The sequence below is a fragment of the Medicago sativa genome, chromosome 7, assembly GCF_051527215.1.
Source record: "Medicago sativa cultivar Bolivia chromosome 7, Bolivia_mono, whole genome shotgun sequence".
NCBI lineage: Eukaryota > Viridiplantae > Streptophyta > Magnoliopsida > Fabales > Fabaceae > Medicago > Medicago sativa.
Window position 1 is genome coordinate 74,424,046 of NC_140755.1, and position 20,483 is coordinate 74,444,528.

Below are 20,483 nucleotides of genomic sequence, written 5' to 3' on the forward strand. Positions count from 1 at the left end.
AGAATTCATCCTAAGCTCACTGATACAAGTACAAATGCTAAGAGTATTGGATTTTCTAAGGGTACAAATGCTAAGAGTATTGTACAAATGCTAAGGGTCCATCTAGAATTTATCCAAGCTCGAATTGGATTTTCTTTTCATACTGCATCACTCACCATTTAGAAAAACATGGTTGACAACCATTTGGAATATATGGCACTGACGAATAGTGCATAACATGTTGAGAAAATCACTTAGCAACAAAGGTGTGCCATCAAACTAATTTGGTTTCGATAATATACACCTAACGATATCAATAATAGAGCTGTCAATTTGATGGGGCTTCAACATTTAGGCCCCAACCCACATGTTAAGGGGGCTTAAAAAGCAGCAAACAAAACAGGCCCCATTTCACATAGGCCCCAAATATGCTAAGCCCATTAAATAAACAATAGGTCCCAAAGGGCTAAAAGCCCCAATTTTTAAATAAAAACTCTCTTTTTTTGTCAGATTTTTAGTTGATGGCTGTGGTCAACACCTGGTCAACGCCGGAGCAGCCTGTGATCTGGCGGCGGTGCTCCGGCAATTCACGGCGGCGCTCCGGTCACCGGCGGTGCTTCGGCGAGTTTTTTTTAAAAAAAAAAATCTTTTTTTTTTAACTTTTTTCCAGAAAAAAACTTTCCTATTTTTTTTCAATACCAACCCTTTAGAATATTTAAATACTTTAGCTACTTTCTTGAAACATAACATCAATAATAACATTCAAATTCAATGTCCTATTACATCACCAACTTAAGAAAATACCTCATTCAAATTCAGTGTCATATTACATCACCAATTTCTTGAAACATAACATCAATAACAATAATAACAGTGCTACTTTCCAACAAAATCCAACACCTAACAAAATTCAACATCAATAAGATCAATAACAATAATAACAGTGCTACTATCCAACAAAATCCAACACCTAACAAAATTCAACATCAATAAGAATCCATTCGATTTTTCTGCTTCATTCCAACACGAGTCAATAAACCCCTTGACCAGCTGCATCAGTCAATCCCTCATCCTCGGTATTACTTTCATCTTCATCTGTGAATAAGATTACAACATTATATAACACAGTAGAACCACATCATATTCCATTCCAATGATCCAAAAAGACACTGTTAAATTACAGAATTTGACTACTTAATAAAGCTGGCAGTATTACATTTTGGCAGTCCCATCCACAAAGCCAGAGGGAAAATTCCAATATGAGTTCATGAACAATACATATTAGTCTAAGTATCCAATTGAAATTTCAGAAGAACTATCCACTAACCATAACTTCTTACTTTCTAGAGTATAATCTGTATATTGGTCACAAAGAACACAAAAGCATATATGTTAAGCAAAGCACGAACAAATTCGTTTCACTTTCACTATTCTAAAACGTAGCTGTAAAAATGTACAACACCAAATATGTACATTCCTAACTGTCAAAATGTTACTCATGTTTGAAGTTTTTGAGCTTTTTAAAGAATTTCATGAAGAGGTTTCATGTAAGTCTCAGTTAAAGTACTACAAAATTAAAAAAAGCAAGTCTCCACAAACTGATGTATCAACTTTATAGCACTTAAATACAAACAAGAGTTTTTTGGTTGATTTCGGTCATGCTAAAGGGTTGTTCAAGACTATGTAAGGATTCTGGCTTTTTAATTTAATGCAAAGTATCTTCCCATCTATTATATAAACTGTCAACTAGATAACTGCATTGAAATTTCAGATATGATTCAAGTTCATATGCATAAGATAAATAGTCCACCACTCTCATTAGTGTTAAAATTAGAGAGTATGCATTATATAACACAGTAGGATAATGCAATGTGTAAATCACTAAACTGTAAGCATCAGAATAGTTCAGAAAATGTAATTTGTCACTGGATAATTTTCACCAAAAATTATGACATCCTGAAGCATTTATTCACAAATTGATCTATAGCATACTTCATGTCAGTTTCATTAACTATTGCAGCTACAAATCAGAATCCATTTCAGATAAAATCAAAGTGCAAAGCAGAGAGTATTATTACCAGAAATATTTTCTGAAAAGCCATGCAGCCAACTCCGAGTGCAGATCAACATCTGAATGTGTTCTGGAAGCGTGGAACTCCTATACTTGGTTAAAACACGTCCACCAATGCTGAAAGACGACTCTGATGCAACCGTGGTGATGGGAATTGATACAGATTAATTGCATCATCCCTTACCTCATATTCCACCACTCTACTATTAACAATAAGTCCTACCTTGCATCATCCCTTACCTCATATTCCACCACTCTACTATTAACAATAAGGCCAACAAGCCATGTTTGCCATTTACTAATTTGTGTCCATTACTATTTCAACTACCATGGCCTCTAGGATTACTATAAATAAGGCCATTTCCTTCATGTATTCACACAATTTGAAATATATAAAAACTTGAGTTTTCTCATTTGAGAGTTAGAGAGTGGATTCTCTCTTGGTTTCTGAGCCATTTTGGCATCAGAGCAAGGTTCCAAATCCGAAGTTGAGTTTGAGTGCAAGAATCAACGGAAAGTTTGAGTTTTCTAAGGCTGTTCTTAGAGTTTAAGAGCTGCCACCCTCGAAACTCTACTTTGCGGCCATTTTTTCACAAAACTAAAGCCGCCATTGCGTTCGGAAGGCCGAAAAACCTTGGACTGGAGGTTTTTGTCACCAACGGAGCCTCCACGAGCCGTCAAACGCCTCGCCGGAGTTCTCACCGGACCACCACCCGCCGCCGGCGGAAAAATCAGAGGTTGAAGACGACCCAGTCAGCACCACCTCAGCTGCCACGTGTCACTTCCAGCCAATCGATTTCCACCACGTGTCAATCTGACACATCACCCCTGACCTGTCCAGTCATCGACAAGTCAGCCGCCACCTGGCTGCCACATGTCACTTTGTGCCACGTCATCACCCAGTCACCCAAAATTTCCTGAAATTACAAATTTGCCCCAAAACTTTTCCGTAATTGCAGTTTTTCCCCAAAATTTTCTGAAATTGCAAAATTGCCCCTCAACTTTCAAAAATTGCAGAATTACCCATGTATTTTTTGAAATTGCAAAAGTGCCCCTGTTCTTTCAGAAATTACAATTTTACCCCTGTTAAAATTTGTGATTTTTCAAGAAATCCTTCCTTTTTAGTGCTATTATAAGAGACAATTCCTATTATGCTCTGTGGTTGCAGTTTAATCTGATCTTCCACATCAGAAAAGAATTATTCTATTTTTAGTACTTATACTCATTTTGTCTCAAAAAAAAAAAAAAATGCCTCCAAGAAAAAACGACCAAACACTTAGAGATATTCAAATGGAAGAAATGAGAAGACAAATCCAACAGTTAGAAGAAACTGTAAATGCACAACAAGCACAATTGGAAGCTCGACACATGCAATCAGACGTTGATGAATCAAGTAGCGAATCATCATCATTAAGAAGTCGTCGTCCACAAAGACAATCATTCAGAGACAACGACATCAAGGTAGATATTCCTGATTTTGAAGGAAAGCTACATCCAGATGAGTTCATTGATTGGCTCCAAACTGTTGAACAGGTCTTTGAGTATAAAGAGATACTTGAAGAAAAGAAAGTGAAGATCATTGCTGTCAAATTGAAGAAACATGCTTCAATTTGGTGGGATAATCTAAAAATGAAGCGAGCCCGTGATGGAAAAAGCAAGATCAAGACTTGGGAAAAGATGCGTCGAGAACTAAGCAAAAAGTTCTTACCTTCTCACTATTATCAAGATAATTTTATTCAACTACAGAACCTTCGTCAAAAAAACTTGTCTGTAGAAGAATACACTAGAGAATTTGAGAAGTTAATGATGAAGTGCGACATTCATGAAAGGGAGGAGCAAACAATAGCTCGTTACCTTGGTGGATTAAACACTGACGTTGCTCATCCAGTTCAACTCCAACAATACTGGTCATTAGACGATGTTATTCGTTTAGCCATACGAGTGGAGAAACATTTACCCAAGAAGCATTCTTATAGGAACTTTTCCTCCACTGAGAATTCTTCTTATCCCCGTAAAACAGACAACGATCAGCCTAGTACTTCTGCAAAACCTTCTCCTAAACCCACTGCAGAAAATAAACCCAAAGCTACCAAATGTTTCAAATGTCATGGTTTTGGACATATAGCTTCAAATTGTCCAACGCGAAGAACCATCACCATCATCAAAGGCGAAGCTTATGAAGAAGCTGATGAGGAAACAAACCGAGATGAACCTGAAAAAGATGCAGAGTTAGAGCCAATTTATGATGAAGAGCTCATTGTTGCTGATCATGGCGAGTCTCTGGTGATCAGACGAAGCCTACACGCGATGTCAGCTCAAGAAGAGCATTGGTTGAGGAAAAACATTTTCCATACTCGTTGCACCACTGCTGGAAAAGTTTGTGATGTTATAATAGACAGTGGTAGTTGTGAAAATGTGGTGTCGAACTACATGGTAGAGAAGTTAAAGATGCCAACACAAAGTCATCCTCATCCTTACAAACTACAATGGCTCAACAAAGGTAGTGAAGTGAAGGTTACAAAGCGTTGCCTTGTGAATTTTTCCATTGGTCAGAAGTATCAAGATCAAGTTTGGTGTGATGTCGTTCCAATGGATGCATGTCATCTTCTCCTTGGAAGACCCTGGCAATACGATCGTCGTGCCCATCATGATTGTTATGCCAATACCTACTCCTTTGTCAAAGATGGATTAAAAATCAAGTTAACTCCATTACCACCGAGTGGACTTGATAAAAACAAAAATGAGTCCAAGCCATTAGTGTCTTTAATCACTAAGACTCAGTTCAAAGAAGCTTTGGATGAAGTCCAAACCATGAGCTTTATCCTATTGTTCGAAGAAAATGCAGAAACTGTCCTTCCAGTAGAAATTGAACAAATGCTCAGTGAATTCCCAGATGTTGTACCAGAAGCTGTTCCACAAGGATTGCAGCCAATGCGAGACATTCAACATGCTATTGACTTTATTCCTGGAGCTGTCATTCCTAATAGACCAGCTTATAGAATGAGTCCACAAGAACATGCTGAAATTACACGTCAAGTCGAAGAATTGCTGAGGAAAGGACTAATACAGGAAAGTGTTAGCCCTTGTGCTGTTCCTGCAATTTTAGTCCCCAAAAAGGATGGAAGCTGGAGAATGTGTGTTGATAGTCGAGCTGTCAACAAGATTACCATCAAGTATCGATTTCCGATACCTAGACTTGATGATTTATTAGATCAGTTGCATGGTGCCACCATCTTTTCAAAGATTGATCTTCGAAGTGGATACCATCAAATCAGGCTTAGGCCAGGAGATGAATGGAAGACTGCATTTAAAACCAGAGATGGTTTATATGAATGGACAGTGATGCCCTTTGGGTTATCTGATGCTCCAAGTACCTTCATGCGTCTCATGAATCAAGTACTTCGACCATTCATTGGCAAGTTTGTAGTGGTCTACTTTGACGATATCTTGATCTACAGCAAACACAAGGAGGAACACTTAGAGCAGCTTCGACAAGTGTTACAAACTCTTCGCGAACAAAAACTCTATGCAAATTTGAAGAAATGTTCCTTCCTAACCAACGAGATTACTTTCCTAGGTTACATAATCACTGCTGAAGGTATTCGAGTTGACCCCAGCAAGGTTGAAGCCATCAATAGTTGGCCTATTCCAAAATCAATTCATGATGTGAGAAGTTTCCATGGATTAGCTTCATTTTATAGAAGGTTCATCAAGAATTTTAGCTCTGTTGCTGCCCCGCTTACAGATTGCATAAAGGGAGATCAATTCTAATGGACCGAGCAAGCACAAAAAAGTTTTGACAACCTAAAACAACTTTTGACTGAAACACCAGTGCTAGCCCTTCCCAACTTTGACCAGGTGTTCGAAGTAAGTTGTGACGCTTCCAATTCAGGAATTGGCGCGGTTCTATGTCAAGAAGGTCATCCTATAGCCTTCTTTAGTGAAAAGCTCAACAATGGTAAACTTAGATACTCAACCTATGATAAAGAATTTTATGCCATTGTCCGAGCCTTGCAACATTGGAGTCATTACTTGTTGAATAAAGAATTTATTCTTTATTCTGATCATGAAGCCCTCAAGCATTTGAATTCTCAACAAAAGATCAATCGCAGACATGCCGCTTGGAGTGAGTTTTTACAAGCTTATCCTTTTTTACTTAAACATAAGGCGGGTGTTCAAAATGTTGTTGCAGATGCTCTTAGCAGGCGTCATACCCTACTTGCCACTATGCAAATGAAAGTTATTGGATTTGAGACAGTCAAAGAGTTATACAAAGATGATCCAGATTTACAAAAGTCTTGGAATGCCACTGATTCACAATCCTCTCAGGACTACTACAGACATGAGGGATTTTTGTTCAAAGGAAAAACCTTATGTATTCCTCAGTGCTCTCTACGTGAAGCAATTATTTGGGAAGCCCATGATGGAGGATTAGCAGGTCATTTTGGACGAGATAAAACTGTTGCTTTAGTGAAAGAAAATTTCTATTGGCCAAGACTTGAAAGAGATGTCTACAAACATATTCAAAGATGTCGAGTCTGTCATTTGGCAAAGGCCAAAAGCCAAAACACTGGTTTTTATATGCCACTCCCTGTTCCAGAAGCACCTTGGGAAGATGTTAGCATGGACTTTGTCCTTGGATTACCTCGGACTCAACGCCAGAAGGATTCTGTGATGGTAGTTGTGGATAGATTTTCAAAGATGGCTCATTTCATCCCATGTCAAAAGACTAATGATGCCGTTCAAGTTGCTGACTTATACTTCAAGGAAATTGTTCGTCTTCATGGAATTCCAAAAACCATCACTTCTGATAGGGATGTTAAATTCTTAAGTCATTTTTGGAGAACCTTATGGAGGAAGATGGGTACTAAACTCCAGTTCAGTAGTGCTAGTCATCCCCAGACAGATGGACAAACTGAAGCTGTTAACAGGATTTTGGGAAACCTACTTCGGAGCTTTGTCGGTAAAAATCTAAAACAATGGGATCTCATCTTGGCACAAGTTGAATTTGCATACAATAATTCAACTAATCAAGCTACTGGAAAATGTCCTTTTGAGGTAGCATACGGAACTCGACCACACAGTCCGTTAGACTTGACTCCATCATCAGATAAACATCAGTATAGTGCAGATGCAGAAAGCAGAGCAAAAGAGATCAAGAAACTGCATGAACAAGTTCGCCAACGGATAATTCAGCAAAATTCACGATACAAGACTAATCGTGACAAGCACAGAAGACAACAAATCTTAAAAATTGGAGATTTGGTATGGATACATTTGCGTAAAGAACGATTTCCAAAACAACCAAATGCCAAGTTGTCACCAAGAGCTGATGGTCCTTTCAAAATAGTACAAAAAATCAATGACAATGCTTACAAGGTAGAATTGCCAGGAACCTATGGTGTCTCAGCAACCTTCAATGTTGCCGACCTTTCACCATATCTGGATGATGAACTTGATATAAACTCGAGGACGAGTTCTGTTCAACCCGGGGAGAATGATACAGATTAATTGCATCATCCCTTACCTCATATTCCACCACTCTACTATTAACAATAAGTCCTACCTTGCATCATCCCTTACCTTGTGACACCCTAAATCCCAAGAATAATTATTGCTATTATTTTATTAAAAATAGAGTTTGATTCGTAGCGGAAAGTGTCAAATAAAAACTTCTCTAATGATATAGGAATTCTTCCACAAAATTTAGGATATCACATTGACTCATAACAAACATAATTCATATTTCACTTCATTAAAAATTATAGTAATAATAACATCGAATCTTTTTCTTTTGAAAATATTTCATTTTACATCATAGACAATGGTTTTCTTGCACAAAATTAAATAAGTAAGCATATCCCTTTTCCCGTGTCACTATCAGAGCGGTGCTTTTCCCCAAAATAACCGACGACACAAGACAAGTCCTCACGAAAGGCATGCACTTGACTCCAAGACTCATAACCTATGTAACTACGGTTTCGCAACCGCAGGGCCAAGCCAGCAATCACAAACAACGAAGGGGTGAGTTCCGAGAACATGTAATAGTATAAAAAAATGAGAAGAACACGTAAGCAATTAAGTCAAAGTCGTTTCACATCACAAACATAATATTCAGAACCTTGAAGAATATACTATATCATCTCAATCTATATTAGTAGGAAATATCATTACAACTTAAGAACCAAAAAAAAACTTCACAAACACAATGTCACAATTCAATTCCAACTAGTCACAACACATGTAGTCACAACACACGACTCAACTTGACAATGCACTCTTAACAACTTAACAACTTAAATCATCGTGAAACTTCTTGATATGCAAATGCATGTGGTACCATTCAACAACGTAAATGAGCGTAATTAGGCTCTTCAACATGTGAGCACAAAGTCTGCCGGGCTTAAAGCCCCCAACTTTAATGAGCACAATGGCTGCCGGGCCTAAAGCCCCCAACTTTAATGAGCACAATGGCTGCCGGGCCTAAAGCCCCCAACTTTAATGAGCACAATGGCTGCCGGGCCTAAAGCCCCCAACTTTAATGGGTATGCAATGGACTCAATCTTCCTACAACTTAGACAACAACGTGAACATCTTATACAACTTCATAATCATGGACAACTTCTTAAATTCTTGCAACTTAGACCGACACTTACAACTTTATGACATTAATGGTCAACATCATCAAACGATAAACATCAACATCTTAAACATCGCATCAACATAAGCATCATAAATAACACATATTTAAATCACACATCTTCCAAATAGCACTTCATTATATAACACATCTTTAAATAGCATCATTATCAAATACACATCATTAAATAGCACTTCAGTTATACATCATCAATTAACACATCAATTTCACATCATCAAGTAATTCACAAATTACACTTAGTCAAATTCACAAATTACACTTAGTCAAATAATACATCAACTATACTTCTTAAATATCACATCTTTACATACCACATCTTTAAATCATATACATCTTCAAATATCACATAGTCAAATAATATATTTCATTTACACATCTTAAAATAATACATTTAGCACTATGGTATCCAAGACACATCTATAAGGAGAATAAATCTTATTTCAAACACATTCAAAGATAGTAAGAATAATTTCAATTATTATCTCTATAAAATCACTTAAAAAAAATAAACTATTATTTATACTAGGCATACGACACCACTACAATTTCAACTTCTAATACATAACATCACATATATATCAATCATTAAATAAGTAATCAATCTAAATAGTTGCAGCAAATCAAGCATAAACAACCACAAATTTATCCATGACTTCAAATACCACATATTCACATAGTTTAAATCAAGCAACACCTTAATAATGTTTCTAATTCTTCTTTTAACCTCCCACATCTAAATTTGCACATTAATTAATTATTCTCTCAAAGGGCTACAACCGTCGCGGTGAGCCCCGAATGAACTTTGGGAAATACGGCTTTCCCGTTCATCCCAATTAATTTACACTCATGATCTCGAACTCTTCTCTCTCACCCCATACCTGATTGAAGATTTAGCAAACAAACTTGAACAACTCATTTAATAAATCCTGTCCTCATCAAGTGTCGCATGATCATCGTTGTTTTCTACTCAAATAGTCCACCATTTTTTTGTTTCTTCTCCATGCGGCGGCTGAACTTTCTATTTGTTCTCCTCTGGATAATTAGGTCACCTGGGGAGCTTATATACATCGGCTAAGTAGATGGGCTTTTTGGCTAATGATTTACATCACCTAATACCTACTAATTGTTTCAATTTGCGTGTCCTCCAATCTTTTATATTTATATGTTTATTTTTGAAGAAACTAATTTTAGTTCTAATTATATTCTTAGCAACTAATAGTAAATGTGTATCAATATGATATATGAATTTATTCATCGAACTTATAATTAATAAGGTAGTGCTACTAAAATAATAACAATCTAAAACTAATATAATTATTTATAAAACAAATATTTAAATAAGTTGAAAGTAAGAATTGGTTAGAATAAAATATACAGACACTTATTATTAATCCATAGAATGTCACAATAAAAAGCAACCTACATTTACACATAAAATCACTTAAAAATAATAATTAGAGATTTATACCATGAATATATATTTAGATATATGGAAACTTTATTTGAAAAATTTGGGGTGTTACAACTCTACCCCCCTTAAAAGAATTTCGTCCTCGAAATTCAAAGCTCATGGGAATGGGTTTAAATTCTCACTTAAATATCTTAAATGTATAATATTTGAAACACTAACTCACCTTAACTTTATAACAACACAACTAAAAAATTTCACTAAATATCCACACAAGAAACACAAAATTTCGTAAGACACGCATCCATAGAACATAAAGATTAGAATTTAACAGTATCCTCAATTATCACCACTTAAATTCAATCATATCTTTATAATGATTACTTCTGAGGTACTCCCGTTAACCAATCTATCGACTCACATCTTCAAGATTAAAGAGAGGACTTCGAAAATTATCGATAGATTAGGTCTATAAAACATAGGATAAACAATTCAATCCTAACAGCTAATGCACATAACCTAAGCACAATATTCACCAAGGGACAAACAAAAGAAACTCATATGTATCCCCTTCTAAATTAAAGCACCTACTCGAACATACAACACCAGTTCACAATGGAAAAGGAACTACACCAATGCAACTTATGGTTTAAAATGGACTGTACAAGTAAAGTTCACACAACCTTAAAAATCACAAAACACATTGGTCACACATAAGGTCTTCACGGTATGTACTCATTCAATACTTAATCAATGTATACATTTATAGAAGAAGAGAAAAGCATCATTGCATAATCAAATAATGACTCAAATTAAATTTTACGCTAACTTAATCATAGTACACAAAACTAAATAACTTAAATACGTTGGCTAATGAAATTTGAGAGAAGCAACAAACATGTTGATAAGTCTCATATTCAGATTTATTTATTTATTTTTAATGAAGGCAACTACTAGCATATTAGTTTCTTGAAATCAAACATCACTAAGTTATTATTATTACTTTTGGCATTTTAGGCCAACTTTTTTTTTTTATACAAAAATTCAAGAAAGTTAAAAATAAAGACATGGTATTAAGATAAAGGCATCTTAATATTATGCTGTTATGCAGGAAGGGAGGATGCACAATCAACAAAATATTAAGTCATTCCACGCCATGGAGGAAGGAAGGATACACATACAAAAATTGCAAAAACAAGTCATTCCATGAGCATGTCATACAAACAAAATTTAGGGCATACATTTTTTTTTTTTTGTACATTAAGCCAAGCCATAGAATAAAATGGTAATAGAATCAGTTCATAAAAACTTTCCCAAAAGAAAAAAAAATAAAAATTAAACAAATAAAAAAAAATTGAGACAAGGAACAAAATCTAGGCTTTCATTTTTTTTATTTTAACGAACAATGATCCTTTAGAGCATCATGCAGTATCTCATAATAAGTACTAAACTATCAAATTCTACAGAAATTCATCAGTTTTTACTCAAACTCTACAAAAAAAGTTCAAAGAATAAGATTTTATTTTTTAACCAACTGTCAACTACGAAAATATCTTAACGTTTAAAATTAATACTCTAGCTACTCACAAACAATAGAATATACAAATCAAGAGTGCACACAGAGAGATTACCAACACAAGGATCTACCAAAATATAGACAAACAATTCACATAAATCAGACAGTTAATAAAGACACACACATGTACAATACGCACATGACTGACATCACATGACCCACAAGGTCTGATTGGACAGACCAGCTCTGATACCAATTGTGACACCCTAAATCCCAAGAATAATTATTGCTATTATTTTATTAAAAATAGAGTTTGATTCGTAGCGGAAAGTGTCAAATAAAAACTTCTCTAATGATATAGGAATTCTTCCACAAAATTTAGGATATCACATTGACTCATAACAAACATAATTCATATTTCACTTCATTAAAAATTATAGTAATAATAACATCGAATCTTTTTCTTTTGAAAATATTTCATTTTACATCATAGACAATGGTTTTCTTGCACAAAATTAAATAAGTAAGCATATCCCTTTTCCCGTGTCACTATCAGAGCGGTGCTTTTCCCCAAAATAACCGACGACACAAGACAAGTCCTCACGAAAGGCATGCACTTGACTCCAAGACTCATAACCTATATAACTACGGTTTCGCAACCGCAGGGCCAAGCCAGCAATCACAAACAACGAAGGGGTGTGTTGGTTTTCGATTAAAAATATACCGAACGAAATTACTGGGTGAGTCACGACCAGGTCGCTTTCTTTAAGACGTTTCGCGGCACTACCCTAGTTTGTGCAAGGTAGACTATCAACCACGCCGTCTCCAGGATAAAACAGCCCAGATCACTGTTACGAGTATATACTGCACAGTATATAGTCGCTCGAGAATTACACCTCAAAGTATGGTTCAATCGTTTGATCGAAGCCACTCGATACGGTACGTAACCGCTCTATTCGAAACCGACGGGACAGAAAGGAGTAGAAGAAGAAGAACGATTTTTAAAATCGAAAGGGAGAAGAGAGAAAACCGCACAGGAAGCATCAACTGTGAGATTTTGGTGTGAAGAATGAGTGGGGGGAGCTCTCCTTTTATAGGCAGAGTTCGCGAGAATTACTTGGGGATTAAGTTTGCTTAATCCTTAAGCAAACACGTTTTACGCGTGACTTGGGGATTAAGTTTGCTTAATCCTTAAGCAAAGCAACGCGTTTTCTTAATTGGAAATATCCGGAAGTTTCTGGATACTGGTTTGGATCGGGTCGAAATGTAACACATCAATTTGTTACGCGAACGCTTTTGTATAATGAAAAATTAATTAATTAATTTAACATTTTCAAGTGACAAAAAAATATATATCAATTTTCCAACCCACGACCCACGACCCAAGCCCAAGCCCGGCCCGGCCGGCGGCGTCGCGCGTGTGATATATGTATTTTGTAAGCGTTCACCCGTTCACAAAAATGGGTACCCCAAGGGCACACCCTTGGAGGTCACCCCACCCTTATATAAACACTTACTAGTTGGGGTGACTCTCCAATGTGGGACATTTTTAAGTCACATACCCACACACTAGTTTCTCATAGTGTTTTCTTTCTTTCCAATTTTTTCACTAGACTTTAACTAGTGTTCCAACAATCCCCCACTTGACTTCAAAATGGTTTCGAGAAATAACGTAAAACGTTTCCATAAGATTTGCTAATATACAAAGGTGTTGTTAACAACTTGAACCTTTGCATAGTGGAAGGTATTCTGATTTAACAAGAGTTGCTTACAGCATTGAACTCTATCTCAGACATAGAATCCACACACAAACCTTTTCATAGGTGTATTCTAAAAGCCCGTGCGTTTTAAGGCCCTGCACGTGTATCCCGGTTTTAACGAATGCTCTAGAAATTCTGCCTCAAAATTGCATAGGACCGGCCTAAGTTCCACATTCGTATAGGTGAGTCTATCAAGGGTACTCCTGTAGCTGTGTACCCCACTCAATTAGAGTATAGATCTCATTAAGAGTTACTATTAACTCATCCTTCTTTCGCTGCAGGATCATGCTTTCTATATTCTTTCTCTCATAGCATGTTCTACCACTTCATGACTTGTTTTTACCCATTGAACCTAAATCTTGGGATCTCCAGTCATATAGGTCGGGTTACCATCATTTAGTGGGCTATAGACATTAGTCCCATCCTACTGGATGTTTCTCGGACTTTCTCTCTATTAAGTCCTTTCGTCAAAGGATCAGCTAAGTTTTCATTCGTACGTACAAAATCAACTCTAACCGCTCCATTAGAGATACACTCTCTAATCGTGCTGTGTTTTCGCCTTATCTGTCGTCTCTTACCATTGTAATAACGATTCTTAATCTTTGCAATAGCCGCGGTACTATCACAATGAATTAACACAGCTGGTAACGGTTTCTCCCATAAAGGGATTTCAGCTAGCAAGGATCTTAGCCAACTTGCTTCTTCACTAGCAGTAGCTAGTGCTATCATCTCAGATTCCATTGTGGACTGAGCCAGGATAGTTTGTTTCTTAGACTTCCAAGAAACAGCTCCTCCAGCTATGCTAAATATATAGTCGCTGGTCGCTTTGGAATCATCCGACAAGGTGTTCCAATCTGCATCACTGTACCCTTCAAGTACAGCAGGATATTTTTGATAATGCAGTCCTAATGTCATAGTCCCTTTCAAGTATCTCATGACTCTCTCAATAGCATGCCAATGCTCCTTGCTTGGCCTACTTGTAAATCTGCATAAGAGTCCCACGACATAAGCAATGTCGGGTCTAGTACAATCAGTGGCATATCTGAGACTGCCAATGATGCTCGCATATTCAGTTTGTCTAACACTATCTCCAGTGTTCTTAAAAAGTTTTACACTTGGATCATAGGGTGTGCTTGCAGGTTTACAATCAAAGTAGTTGTATTTCCTTAATATCTTCTCAACGTAGTGAGACTGATCCAAGGAAATTCCTTTATTTGATCTAGTAATCTTGATGCCAAGAATTACGTCAGCTTCTCCTAGGTCTTTCATATCAAAGTTGTTACTCAACAGTGATTTCACAGAATTTATGGCAGGAATGTTTGACCCAAATATGAGTAGGTCGTCTACATATAGACATATGATAGTACAAATGTTTTTGTCATACTTGTAGTAGATACATTTGTCACTTTCATTCACTTTGAACTCATTCGTAATCATTAAGTTGTCAAACTTTTCGTGCCATTGCTTAGGGGCTTGTTTTAGACCATACAGAGATTTGTCTAACTTACAGACTTTGCTTTCCTGTCCATGAACTACAAAACCTTCAGGTTGTTCCATATAGATTTCTTCTTCCAACTCACCATTCAAAAAAGCAGTTTTCACATCCATTTGGTGTACTATCAAGTTATTAACAGCAGCCAAGGAAATTAGTACCCTTATGGATGTGATTCGAGTAACTGGTGAGTAGGTATCGAAAAAATCTATATTCTCTCTTTGTCTGAAACCTTTGGCTACAAGGCGTGCCTTGTATTTATCAACAGTTCCATCAGGTTTCAGTTTCTTTTTCAAAATCCATTTACAACCTATTGGTTTGCAGCCTGGAGGCAGTTCAGTCAAGTGCCAAGTTTCGTTAGACAATAGAGAATCCATTTCATCATTTATGGCTTCTTGCCATAAGTCTGCATCCAAGGAAGACAAAGCTTCTTTGAGATTTGATGGATCCTCTTCTAATGTATTGACCACATATTCAGGTCCATATTCTTTAGCAGTTCTTGCTCTCTTACTTCTTCGAAGTTCTGTAACATCAGTTATGATGTTTTCATCACTATTTCTGATTACTGAATTGTGATCAGGTGTAGTGTTCATGTTTGCGCCCCCACTATTACCCCCACTATCTCTCGATAGAAAGGGAAATTTCGTTTCATAGAAATCGGCGTCATTTGATTCTATGATCACTTTAGCCTTTAGGTCATAAAACCTATATGCTTTACTGTTCAAGGCATACCCAATGAATACACATTCATAGGCTCTACTGGCTAGTTTGACTCTCTTGGGATTAGGAATCCTTACATAGGCTAGACAGCCCCATGTTCGAATGTAAGACAAATTTGGTTGTCTTTTCTTCAAAATTTCATAAGGAGAAATTTTGTTCTTAGTTTTAGGTACTCTATTTAGCACGTAGCTAACAGTTAATAAGATTTCCCCCCACCAATGAGGCGCTGCACCGGAATTAAGCATGATTGCAACTACTAACTCAGTAAAGGTTCTATTTTTTCTTTCCGCTTTACCGTTCATTTCAGGTGAGTAAGGTGCAGTAGTTTCATGAATGATTCCGAGCTCTTTATAATACTCATTGGATGTGTGTGATAAGTATTCGGTGCCTCTGTCACTACGATAGCGCTTGATTCTTTTATTGAATTGAGTTTCAATTTCTTTGACAAAAATTTTAAACATATCAAGCGCATCACTTTTGTTTTTCATTAAATACACATAAGTGTAATCAGAGCAATCATCGATAAAAGTTATAAAGTATCTTTGCCCGTTTCTAGTCAAGTTACCATTAAGTTCGCATATATCAGAATGTACTAATTCAAATGGTTCGGTTTCTCTTATTACAGATTTATGAGATCCTTTTGTTATTTTTGCTTGACTACAAAACTGACATTTTTCAAATTCATTCAAAGATAACTTAGGAATTAAACCGAGATTGCTCATATTAGAAATGATTCGTTTATTAACGTGACAGAGTCGTGCATGCCAAATATTAAAATCACACAACATATAAGCAGAAGGAGAAATTTTATTCATAAGATTCAACTTAAACATACCATCAGTAGCATACCCTTTCCCAACAAAAACCATATCCTTAGTAATAGAGTACATATCACATGCTATGATTTGTTCAAAACCAGCCTTATTCAGTAAAAAGCCAGAAACTAAATTCTTCCTAATTCTAGGAGTGTGCAGCACATCCTTCAATATGAGAGTCTTCCCGGAGGTGAATTTCAGCTCCACATCTCCGGTTCCAGCAACTTCAGTGGTGTGAGAATCTCCCAACAGCACCTTCTGATCTTCAGCAGCAGTGTATGTCTTGAACATAGCACGTTCATAACAGACATGGCGAGATGCACCAGTGTCTATCCACCAACCATTAGATCCACCCACCATGTTGATTTCAGTTATCATTGCAGTATACGGCTGCTCCTCATTTGTTGTCAAGTGAGCCTGAGCTTGAGCCGGTCGAGTGGATGGGTTTCTACACTTTCGTGCCATATGACCTGGTTGTCCGCAATTGTAGCAATTAAACGGTTGAGCAGGGTCATTCTTTGATGGTTGAGCTCTTGGGACCTTTTGAGGGTTCCCATTCTTATTCCGATTGGAATTCTTATTTGCAGGGCGGTTCTGATTCTTGAATTGTTTGCCAGCAGGCTTCAGAACAGCACCCACAGATTTCTTTTTAGTGTTGTTGTTCGAGACAGCAAACACCTCTTCATTCAGTTCTTGTTTTCTTGCCTCTTCTTCAATACGAAGTCGAGTAATCAGACTTTCAAGAGAAAACTCCTTAGTCTTATGCCTAAGAGCATTCTTGAAGTCCTTCCAAGCAGGGGGCAATTTATCAATTATCACAGCAATCTGAAACTGCTCAGGTAATTGAATCCCTTCTACACAAATCTCATGAGCAATTTTCTGAAGCTCATGAGATTGTTCTTCGACAGATTTCTCGTCGTTCATCTTATAGTTTAGGTACCGGCTCACAGCAAATTTCTTTGAGCCAGCCTCTTCAGTGTTATATTTATTCTGAAGAGCATCCCAAACTTCCTTAGCTGTCTTATGAATCAGATGCAGATCATATAGATGATCCGCAAGACAGTTCAAAATGTAATTCTTGCACAGATAATCATCATCTTGCCAGAGGAGTATATCCTTTTCGGCCTGTTTCACCTTTTCAGCATGTTCGGCATTAAGCCTTTCCAACTCAGCATTTGTAGCAGATACAGAAGCATCTGTAGCCGCTGCTGACTTACCGTTATTAGTCGTTTCCATAGGAACCGACATCGATGGTATCACAGGTACGTTGTTTTTCAAGACGTGGGCAACCTTTTTAGTAGTTAGAAAAAACATCATCTTTGTTTGCCAACGCTTGAAGTTACTACCGTGAAACTTAAACGGTTTGTTGAAATCGACAGCTGTTCCGGATCCAGTAATTTCGTTGTTGGTACTCATGGTTTTAGAATCGTCTTAAAAATGTTGGTTTTCGATTAAAAATATACCGAACGAAATTACTGGGTGAGTCACGACCAGGTCGCTTTCTTTAAGACGTTTCGCGGCACTACCCTAGTTTGTGCAAGGTAGACTATCAACCACGCCGTCTCCAGGATAAAACAGCCCAGATCACTGTTACGAGTATATACTGCACAGTATATAGTCGCTCGAGAATTACACCTCAAAGTATGGTTCAATCGTTTGATCGAAGCCACTCGATACGGTACGTAACCGCTCTATTCGAAACCGACGGGACAGAAAGGAGTAGAAGAAGAAGAACGATTTTTAAAATCGAAAGGGAGAAGAGAGAAAACCGCACAGGAAGCATCAACTGTGAGATTTTGGTGTGAAGAATGAGTGGGGGGAGCTCTCCTTTTATAGGCAGAGTTCGCGAGAATTACTTGGGGATTAAGTTTGCTTAATCCTTAAGCAAACACGTTTTACGCGTGACTTGGGGATTAAGTTTGCTTAATCCTTAAGCAAAGCAACGCGTTTTCTTAATTGGAAATATCCGGAAGTTTCTGGATACTGGTTTGGATCGGGTCGAAATGTAACACATCAATTTGTTACGCGAACGCTTTTGTATAATGAAAAATTAATTAATTAATTTAACATTTTCAAGTGACAAAAAAATATATATCAATTTTCCAACCCACGACCCACGACCCAAGCCCAAGCCCGGCCCGGCCGGCGGCGTCGCGCGTGTGATATATGTATTTTGTAAGCGTTCACCCGTTCACAAAAATGGGTACCCCAAGGGCACACCCTTGGAGGTCACCCCACCCTTATATAAACACTTACTAGTTGGGGTGACTCTCCAATGTGGGACATTTTTAAGTCACATACCCACACACTAGTTTCTCATAGTGTTTTCTTTCTTTCCAATTTTTTCACTAGACTTTAACTAGTGTTCCAACAGGGTGAGTTCCGAGAACATGTAACAGCCCAGGTGGGTCCCACACTCAGCCGTCCCACTACCCCGGCACTGTTACTCACAAGCTTAATCACTACCCCCCTTCTCTAGTAGTGTTTTTGCCTCCCGTGGGAATCGAACCTAGTACCTGGGGATAAGTACTACTTCAATGCATTCCCACTACCAATTGAGCTACTAGCTCAATTGGTAGTGGGAATGCATTGAAGTAGTACTTATCCCCAGGTACTAGGTTCGATTCCCACGGGAGGCAAAAACACTACTAGAGAAGGGGGGTAGTGATTAAGCTTGTGAGTAACAGTGCCGGGGTAGTGGGACGGCTGAGTGTGGGACCCACCTGGGCTGTTACATACCTCATATTCCACCACTCTACTATTAACAATAAGGCCAACAAGCCATGTTTGCCATTTACTAATTTGTGTCCATTACTATTTCAACTACCATGGCCTCTAGGATTACTATAAATAAGGCTATTTCCTTCATGTATTCACACAATTTGAAATATATAAAAACTTGAGTTTTCTCATTTGAGAGTTAGAGAGTGGATTCTCTCTTGGTTTCTGAGCCAGGAATGCTCAGCACGTCCCGTGCCATAATAGAGAGCATTGGATACTTTTTTTCATTAACCTTCCAATAAAGAAGTACATCAAACTCTTCACTGTTTTCTTCATCGACTTGCATGTATTCCTCCTCAAAATATATATCATACTCACTCTTTTCAGGGACAGATGTACTCTCATTTGAGCTCCATGCTTTAAAGTCTTGCAAGTCCTAATATATTAAATCAATATTAGTAATTTAAAAACAAGAATATATGATGAAATAAATTTAATAACTATGTTAGCATAAAAAACTTACATTTGTAAACTTTGATTTCTTAGTCTTGTTCCCCTGACTGGATCTAGATGGGTTAGACAATGAGATGGACTCATATGATGATTGAGAAAGGGAAATGTTTTGATTAGCAAAGTATTTAACATATTCTTCATACAACCTTTTAAATTTTCGCATCAAATTCCCAAGCTTAGCTTCAGCAGTTAAAGCATCCAGTTTAGTATAGCAATACTTCAAAAATTTATCCTTCAAGCGTGGATCAAGAATAGCTCCGAAGGCTAGTACAACACTGTAATTTGTCCAATACTTCTCAAACTTCACCATCATATCCAAGGACATGTCTCGAATCACTTTATCATCACTGACTTTGTGTTTTTCTAAAAGGCACTGAACCTTCCATACTTGCATAAAATACAAATTTGCAGTTGGATAGTTCGAACCTGAGATCAAGTTTGTGATATCATAAAATGGTTCTAAGAACTCACAAATTCTTTCTGCCCTTTCCCATTCCTCATCAGAAGGACAATGTTTAAAGTTCCTGTCTGCCACCTGAAAAATCTCAAATGCTTTTCTGTACTGCAAGGCACTTTCAAGCATAAAATATCCGGTGTTCCACCTCGTAGAAACATCTAATCTTAAACCAATGCTAACACTTAACCCCGCATCACTGACACAATCATTAAACTTGACCAATGCTAACACTTAACCCCGCATCACTGACACAATCATTAAACTTAACCCCGCATCTAATCTCATTTGCTGAAGCATTATCCAAGGTAATAGAAAATATCTTCTTATCTATTCCCCATTGCTTTAGGCAATCAAACAGAGCTGCTTCCAA

General features: G+C 37.3%; 2 protein-coding genes across 2 annotated transcripts; one reads left to right on the forward strand and one right to left on the reverse strand.

Annotated features, from left to right (window-relative positions):
- Positions 1 to 711: 711 nt before the first annotated feature.
- On the reverse strand, positions 712 to 20,327 carry LOC146908405 (zinc finger BED domain-containing protein RICESLEEPER 2-like). The gene is made up of 4 exons (XM_085723232.1): positions 19,667 to 20,327; positions 19,485 to 19,579; positions 2,058 to 2,096; positions 712 to 1,074 (listed from the first exon to the last, which is right to left on the reverse strand). Coding segments are annotated over exons 1-4 (708 nt in total). The 5' UTR covers positions 20,240 to 20,327; the 3' UTR covers positions 712 to 1,073.
- Positions 2,211 to 7,201, forward strand: LOC146908406 (uncharacterized). Its single transcript, XM_085723231.1, has one exon. It carries the CDS (start codon positions 3,299 to 3,301, stop codon positions 5,819 to 5,821), a length of 2,523 nt encoding a protein of 840 aa, XP_085579357.1. The 5' UTR covers positions 2,211 to 3,298; the 3' UTR covers positions 5,822 to 7,201.
- Positions 20,328 to 20,483: the final 156 nt, after the last annotated feature.